The 8,921-nt window shown below is 61.2% G+C and overlaps 1 protein-coding gene across 1 annotated transcript; it reads right to left on the bottom strand.

Moving 5' to 3' along the window:
• Positions 1-867: 867 nt before the first annotated feature.
• LOC142286876 (tubulin-specific chaperone D-like) lies at positions 868-8,902 on the bottom strand (the record flags this gene model as incomplete). Its single annotated transcript, XM_075333407.1, has 8 exons — positions 8,794-8,902; positions 3,729-3,929; positions 3,593-3,643; positions 3,361-3,458; positions 3,142-3,243; positions 2,896-3,042; positions 1,267-1,322; positions 868-1,000 (listed from the first exon to the last, which is right to left on the bottom strand). Coding segments are annotated over exons 2-8 (759 nt in total), but the record flags the coding sequence as incomplete, so codon positions are not given.
• Between the last annotated feature and the right edge of the window lie 19 nt (positions 8,903-8,921).

Genomic DNA, 8,921 nt, shown 5'->3' on the forward strand with positions numbered 1-8,921 from the left:
GTGCAGGATCTGTATATATATAGAATTACAGCAGCGCCCTCAGGAGGACGGACGTCACAGTGCAGGGTCTGTATATATAGAATTACAGCAGCGCCCTCTGGAGGACGGACGTCACAGCGCAGGATCTGTATATATAGAATTACAGCAGCGTCCTCTGGAGGACGGACGTCACAGTGCAGGATCTGTATATATAGAATTACAGCAGCGTCCTCTGGAGGACGGACGTCACAGCGCAGGATCTGTATATATAGAATTACAGCAGCGTCCTCTGGAGGACGGACGTCACAGTGCAGGGTCTGTATATATATAGAATTACAGCAGCGCCCTCTGGAGGACGGACGTCACAGTGCAGGATCTGTATATATATATAGAATTACAGCAGCGTCCTCTGGAGGACGGACGTCACAGTGCAGGATCTGTATATATAGAATTACAGCAGCGCCCTCTGGAGGACGGAGGTCACAGTGCAGGATCTGTATATATATAGAATAACAGCAGCGTCCTCTGGAGGACGGACGTCACAGTGCAGGGTCTGTATATATAGAATTACAGCAGCGTCCTCTGGAGGACGGACGTCACAGTGCAGGGTCTGTATATATATAGAATTACAGCAGCGCCCTCTGGAGGACGGACGTCACAGTGCAGGATCTGTATATATATATAGAATTACAGCAGCGTCCTCTGGAGGACGGACGTCACAGTGCAGGGTCTGTATATATAGAATTACAGCAGCGTCCTCTGGAGGACGGACGTCACAGTGCAGGATCTGTGTATATAGAATTACAGCAGCGTCCTCTGGAGGACGGATGTAACCAGATATGAACCCCGCACACGATAGCCTACAGATATAACCCCGGTGGTACTCACCAGGGCCTGCAGGATCCCGTCCATGGCGATGGTCCCCTCGATGGTCAGGTAGGAAGCCTTGGATAATGTAGCCAGGGACCAGTCTAAGAAGTCGGCCATCCTCTTCTGCTTCACATCTGGACGGGTGATAAACCTGCGGCACAGAACGACAGATGAGAACGCACCGCGCCAATAACGAAAGCGAAACCAGACGACGGGCTCTGGGCAGGAGGCGGCCATGTGGATGTGTGGGGGCCCCTTGCTGCCCCCTAGAGCCCGATCTGAGGATTGCAGAGGATTAGATGAGCAGGGGACAGACACCTGTACAGCAGCTATCTAGGAGCGCCTCCTTCCCCAGTAAATGTGGCGGATTCTGATCATTTCATTTTTGGGATTGTGAGGTTTTAACATCAGACTTACGTAGAGACGAGCACAGCCGCGGCGTCCCGAGACTTGTCACTGACCAGCAGGTAGGACTGCAAGAGAGGAAGAGGCCATGTGTGAGCACAGAGGACGAGACGGAGATAGCGAGCGGACGAGACGGGAGAAAGTCGAGCGGACGAGACGGGAGATAGCCGAGCGGACGAGACGGGAGAAAGCCGAGCGCAAGAGACGGGAGAAAGCGAGCGCAAGAGACGGGAGATAGCGAGCGCAAGAGACGCGCAAGAGACGGGAGATAGCGAGCGCAAGAGACGGGAGAAAGCGAGCGCAAGAGACGGGAGAAAGCGAGCGCAAGAGACGGGAGAAAGCGAGCGCAAGAGACGGGAGAAAGCGAGCGCAAGAGACGGGAGAAAGCGAGCGCAAGAGACGGGAGAAAGCGAGCGCAAGAGACGGGAGAAAGCGAGCGCAAGAGACGGGAGATAGCGAGCGCAAGAGACGGGAGAAAGCGAGCGCAAGAGACGGGAGAAAGCGAGCGCAAGAGACGGGAGAAAGCGAGCGCAAGAGACGGGAGAAAGCGAGCGCAAGAGACGGGAGAAAGCGAGCGCAAGAGACGGGAGAAAGCGAGCGCAAGAGAATATGAGAGAGAGGAGGGCAACGCGCGCGAGAGAGAGAGAGGAGGGCAACGCGCGCGAGAGAGAGAGAGGAGGGCAGCCCGCGCGCGAGAGAGAGAGAGGAGGGCAGCCCGCGCGCCCGAGAGAGGAGGGCAGCCCGCGCGCCCGAGAGAGGAGGGCAGCCCGCGCGCCCGAGAGAGGAGGGCAGCCCGCGCGCCCGAGAGAGGAGGGCAGCCCACGCGCCCGAGAGAGGAGGGCAGCCCGCGCGCCCGAGAGAGGAGGGCAGCGAGAGAGAGAGAGGGGAGGGCAGCGAGAGAGAGAGAGGGGAGGGCAGCGAGAGAGAGAGAGGGGAGGGCAGCGAGAGAGAGAGAGGGGAGGGCAGCGAGAGAGAGAGAGGGGAGGGCAGCGAGAGAGAGAGAGGGGAGGGCAGCGAGAGAGAGAGAGGGGAGGGCAGCGAGAGAGAGAGAGGGGAGGGCAGCGAGAGAGAGAGTGGGGAGGGCAGCGAGAGAGAGAGTGGGGGGGGCAGCGCGAGAGAGAGAGGGGAGGGCAGCGAGAGAGAGAGTGGGGAGGGCAGCGCGAGAGAGAGAGGAGAGGGCAGCGCGAGAGAGAGAGGGGAGGGCAGCGCGAGAGAGAGAGGGGAGGGCAGCGCGAGAGAGAGAGGGGAGGGCAGCGCGAGAGAGAGAGGGGAGGGCAGCGCGAGAGAGAGAGGGGAGGGCAGCGCGAGAGAGAGGGGAGGGCAGCGCGAGAGAGAGAAAAGGGCAGCGCGAGAGAGAGAAAAGGGCAGCGCGAGAGAGAGAAAAGGGCAGCGCGAGAGAGAGAAAAGGGCAGCGCGAGAGAGAGAAAAGGGCAGCGCGAGAGAGAGAAAAGGGCAGCGCGAGAGAGAGAAAAGGGCAGCGCGAGAGAGAGAAAAGGGCAGCGCGAGAGAGAGAAAAGGGCAGCGCGAGAGAGAGAGAGAGAGAAGAGAGAAGGTGGAAACACGAGAGAGAGAGAGAGAGGGGGCAGCGAGGAAGAGAGAATAAGAAAAAGACAGACAAGGTGAGGATCGCTGAGCGCAGACCTTGGCGACCTCCAGGATGTGATCCATGGTGGAGCGACGTATCCGCCCTCCCTCTGCAGAGAGGTTTCCATCCAGACGAGAGAGATCAAAGGGTATGAGACACGTCATCGACAGCCAGAGCAGCAGCATGTACCGCGTCTCCCAGGTCTGAGGACGGAAACAAAGGAGTCCTGAGAGATAAACAGGCGCCACTCCACAAATAGGGGTCATTACCCCGTCCCCCGAGCGTCACGGCTCCGCTCTCACCTCATGATCCGCCGGGTTCTGCACAGAGATCATCTCCAGCACCGGGTGAACGTCCACCACCTCATGAGGGAAGAGGCGCAGGAAGATCTTATCTCCACGGACCTGGCAGAACAAACATCGGTTACTACAGCGGCTTTATTGGGGGGGGGGGGGGACCACAGCTGAGGGTTTGGAGCTCTGTATCATAAAAAAACAAAAATTATGCACATGACAAAATACCTTAGAAATGATATAAAGGAATTTGAAGGCCAAGTGCACGAGGACGAGCGGGGAGGTCCGGTCACGTACGACGTCCAGCAGAAGGTCCAACATCCACTCTGCAAGGAAAGAGACAGCCGAGGTCCGGCGATCAGCTCAGACTACTCTGGTGCCCTGCCCTCCTGAGGTGTGCACCATCGCAAACATGTGAGCGGCACATGGCCCAAGAAAAAAAAAACAAAACACAACTTACGGAGATGCGGGTCCAGGAGATGCGGCTGCTCCTGATAGGCGTCCATTATCACTGAAAATATACAGGCAGGTATTAAGGGAACCTGCAGAGTTGTCTCTCCGTCTCTGCCTTCATGCTGACGGTCTCCGCCGCTCACCTATGAACCTCTGTGTGCAGACCTCCCTGCTGACCAGCTCCTCGCACACGTCCCGCAGGCTGACAATCAGATCCCGGGTCTCTGTGCTCTCTGAGAAGGACTCCAGGATGTTTCCGCTGGACATGGTCTCCTGACCGCCGTCCTCTTCTCGCTCTGAACCATCAGCGGCCATGATGAGTGGAGAGGGATGGTGGAGAACGGCTGGAGAGAGGAGCGGAGACGAGAGTAAAGCAGAACACCAACGAAGCGCAGCAGAAAGAGTGGCAGCCAGAGACGGAACGACTGGGGGGAGGGCGCCGGCCAGAGACGGAGCGACTGGGGGGAGGGCGCCGGCCAGAGACTGAGCGACTGGGGGGAGGGCTCCAGACAGAGACGAAGCAACTGGGGAGGAGGGCGCCGGCCAGAGACGAAGCAACTGGGGAAAGGGTGCCGGCCAGAGACGAAGCGACTGGGGGGGGGGAGGGCGCCGGCCAGAGACGAAGCGACTGGGGAAAGGGCGCAGGCCAGAGACGAAGCGACTGGGGGGGGGGGAGGGCGCCGGCCAGAGACGAAGCGACTGGGGAAAGGGCGCCGGCCAGAGACGAAGCAACTGAGGAGGTGGGTGCCAGTCAGAGACGAAGCAACTAAGGAGGAGGGCGCCGATCAGAGACGAAGCAACTGGGAGAGGAGGGTGCCGGTCAGAGACGAAGCAACTAAGGAGGAGGGCGCCGATCAGAGACGAAGCAACTGGGAGAGGAGGGTGAGGGCCAGAGACGAAGCAACTGGGAGAGGAGGGCGCCGGCCAGAGACGAAGCAACTGGGAGAGGAGGGCGCCGGCCAGAGACGAAGCAACTGGGAGAGGAGGGCGCCGGCCAGAGACGAAGCAACTGGGAGAGGAGGGCGCAGGCCAGAGACGAAGCAACTGGGAGAGGAGGGCGCAGGCCAGAGACGAAGCAACTGGGAGAGGAGGGCGCAGGCCAGAGACGAAGCAACTGGGAGAGGAGGGCGCCGGCCAGAGACGAAGCAACTGGGAGAGGAGGGCGCCGGCCAGAGACGAAGCAACTGGGAGAGGAGGGCGCCGGCCAGAGACGAAGCAACTGGGAGAGGAGGGCGCAGGCCAGAGACGAAGCAACTGGGAGAGGAGGGCGCCGGCCAGAGACGAAGCCACTGGGGAGGAGGGCGCCGGCCAGAGACGAAGCAACTGGGAGAGGAGGGCGCAGGCCAGAGACGAAGCAACTGAGGAGGAGGGCGCCGGCCACAAATGAAGCAACGGGGGGGGCGCCAGCCAGAGACGGAGCAACTGGGGGGGGGGGGGGAGGGTGCCAGCCAGAGACGGAGCAACTGGGGGGGGGGGGGGCAGCCAGAGGCGGAGCAACTGGGGGGAAGGGCGCCAGCCAGAGACGGAGCAACTGGGAGGGGGGGGAGGGTGACAGCCAGAGACGGAGCAACTGGGAGGGGGGGGAGGGTGACAGCCAGAGACGGAGCAACTGGGGGGGGGGGGGGAGGGTGCCAGCCAGAGACGGAGCAACTGGGGGGAAGGGCGCCAGCCAGAGACGGAGCAATTGGGGGGGAAGGGCGCCAGCCAGAGACGGAGCAACTGGGGGTGGAGGGCGCCAGCCAGAGACGGAGCAACTGGGGGTGGAGGGCGCCAGCCAGAGACGGAGCAACTGGGGGTGGAGGGCGCCAGCCAGAGACTAAGTGACTGGGCGGGAGGGGAGAGCGCTGGCCAGAGATTAAGTGACTGAGGGAGGGCACGCCACAGACAAAGCATCTGGGGGGGAGGGTGCTGGCCAGAGACAAAGCGACTGGGGGGGGGACGGCGCCGGCTAGAGATGGAACAGGAAAGGGGGGAGGGGGGGTGGAAAGAGCGCAGTAAGAGACAGTCTGGTGGAGTTCGGGGGGTAACGTGCGTAAGATAGGAGCCAACTGGGAAAAGAGTGCCGCATAGGCCGGAGTCCAACTTGCGAGAGACTTGGTGAGTTTCGCATCGGCATCACCCGGTATGGCCGCACACTCTATGGACAGGAGCGTTTCAGCTGCATAGAAATACATGCAGCAGAGCTGCTCCTGTCAGGAGAGAAGCCAGCCGCGCCAGATAATGCGGTCCGATTATCGTGTGAGTCACGCGTTCGTGTGATCGCACCCATATCCCGTAATACTGACACGATCGTTATGATGCCCTTACCAGGGCAGTCTACAGTGGACACCTACACCATAAGTGTGCCAGGACTGTCTCCCGACGCGTTTCTTCTCTTTGTATGGGAATCATCAGAGGAGTAACACGGCCTCCACACCATCCCAAAACAGACTGACCCATTCAGCCTCTCTACACTAATGTGAACCGGGCCATATACACGTGTAACATAAAACTTCACATTTACTCCATCAATATCGCCAGGTGGTTAGAGATGAGGACGTCAAATCCTGAGGGGAGGGAAAAAACAACGCATTTCAGCCTAAGCCTTAACCATGGTATAAGATATACGTCATATTGGCCCGGCTCTTTCAGCGCTGGAGTCCACGGGCTCTGGCAGCAATAACCAATTTCCTCACTTTGCCAATCAGAGATCCAGCAGCACCCTCCTGCAGACGATGTGTTATTGACGACTGCAGCGTGTGCATAAGAATAGGAGAGATGAGAAGCCGCATATACACAGACGCGCGGGGGGGAGGGCCGTGTACACACAGACGCGCGGGGGGGGGAGGGCCTGTACACACAGACGCGCGGGGGGGGGGGGGGAGGGCCATGTACACACAGACGCGCGGGGGGGGAGGCCGTGTACACACAGACGCGCGGAGGGGAGGGCCGTGTACACACAGACGCGCGGGGGGAGGCCGTGTACACACAGACGCGCGGGGGGGAGGCCGTGTACACACAGACGCGCGGGGGGAGGCCGTGTACACACAGACGCGCGGGGGGGGGAGGGCCTGTACACACAGACGCGCGGGGGGAGGCCGTGTACACACAGACGCGCGGGGGGGAGGCCGTGTACACACAGACGCGCGGGGGGGGAGGCCGTGTACACACAGACGCGCGGGGGGGGGGGAGGGCCGTGTACACACAGACGCGCGGGGGGGGGAGGGCCGTGTACACACAGACGCGCGGGGGGGGGAGGGCCGTGTACACACAGACGCGCGGGGGGGGAGGGCCGTGTACACACAGACGCGCGGGGGGGGAGGGCCGTGTACACACAGACGCGCGGGGGGGGGAGGGCCGTGTACACACAGACGCGCGGGGGGGGACGAGCCATCTACACACAGACGCGCGGGGGGGACGAGCCATCTACACACAGACGCGCGGGGGGGACGAGCCATCTACACACAGACGCGCGGGGGGGACGAGCCATCTACACACAGACGCGCGGGGGGGACGAGCCATCTACACACAGACGCGCGGGGGGGACGAGCCATCTACACACAGACGCGCGGGGGGGACGAGCCATCTACACACAGACGCGCGGGGGGGGACGAGCCATCTACACACAGACGCGCGGGGGGGGACGAGCCATCTACACACAGACGCGCGGGGGGGGGACGAGCCATCTACACACAGACGCGCGGGGGGGGACGAGCCATCTACACACAGACACGCGGGGGGGGACGAGCCATCTACACACAGACGCGCGGGGGGGACGAGCCATCTACACACAGACGCGCGGGGGGGACGAGCCATCTACACACAGACGCGCGGGGGGGACGAGCCATCTACACACAGACGCGCGTGGGGGACGAGCCATCTACACACAGACGCGCGTGGGGGACGAGCCATCTACACACAGACGCGCGTGGGGGACGAGCCATCTACACACAGACGCGCGTGGGGGACGAGCCATCTACACACAGACGCGCGTGGGGGACGAGCCATCTACACACAGACGCGCGTGGGGGACGAGCCATCTACACACAGACGCGCGTGGGGGACGAGCCATCTACACACAGACGCGCGGGGGGGGACGAGCCATATACACACAGACGCGCGGGGGGGACGAGCCATATACACACAGACGCGCGGGGGGGGGACGAGCCATATACACACAGACGCGCGGGGGGGGGACGAGCCATATACACACAGACGCGCGGGGGGGACGAGCCATATACACACAGACGCGCGGGGGGGACGAGCCATATACACACAGACGCGCGGGGGGTGGATGAGCCATATACACACAGACGCGCGGGGGGTGGATGAGCCATATACACACAGACGCACGGGTGGATGAGCCATATACACACAGACGCGCACGGGTGGATGAGCCATATACACACAGACGCACGGGTGGATGAGCCATATACACACAGACGCACGGGTGGATGAGCCATATACACACAGACGCACGGGGTGGATGAGCCATATACACACAGACGCACGGGTGGATGAGCCATATACACACAGACGCACGGGTGGATGAGCCATATACACACAGACGCACGGGTGGATGAGCCATATACACACAGACGCACGGGTGGATGAGCCATATACACACAGACGCACGGGTGGATGAGCCATATACACACAGACGCACGGGTGGATGAGCCATATAAACACAGACGCGCGGGGGGGGGGGGTTTAAGCCATATACACACAGACGCGGGGGGGGGATGAGCCATATACACACAGACGCGCGGGGGGGGGGATGAGCCATATACACACAGACGCACGGGTGGATGAGCCATATACACACAGACGCGCGGGGGGGGGATGAGCCATATACACACAGACGCACGGGTGGATGAGCCATATACACACAGACGCACGGGTGGATGAGCCATATACACACAGACGCACGGGTGGATGAGCCATATACACACAGACGCACGGGTGGATGAGCCATATACACACAGACGCACGGGTGGATGAGCCATATACACACAGACGCGCGGGGGGGGGGGATGAGCCATATACACACAGACGCGGGGGGGGGGGGGGGGGGTTGAACCGTATATATACAGAAGTGGGGGGTCGTATATTGACAGTTTTGGGGGGGGGGGGTATATACATATAGACACACACAGGGGGAGGATGTGCAGACGTGTGTGGGTGCTGTATACCGAGTGTATATAGTGCAGGGTGGGCTCCAGTACCTACGTCTTTTTCGGGGGGCCGCCGCCTCTTGATTTTGCCCGGATCTCGCGGCACACCACGTGACTCGCCGGTCTCTTAGCGTCTCTGACAGCAGCAGAACGACAACTACGGTTGCCGACGAGGGACAGGAA

Source organism: Anomaloglossus baeobatrachus, unplaced genomic scaffold (genome assembly GCF_048569485.1).
Source record: "Anomaloglossus baeobatrachus isolate aAnoBae1 unplaced genomic scaffold, aAnoBae1.hap1 Scaffold_699, whole genome shotgun sequence".
Taxonomy (NCBI): domain Eukaryota; kingdom Metazoa; phylum Chordata; class Amphibia; order Anura; family Aromobatidae; genus Anomaloglossus; species Anomaloglossus baeobatrachus.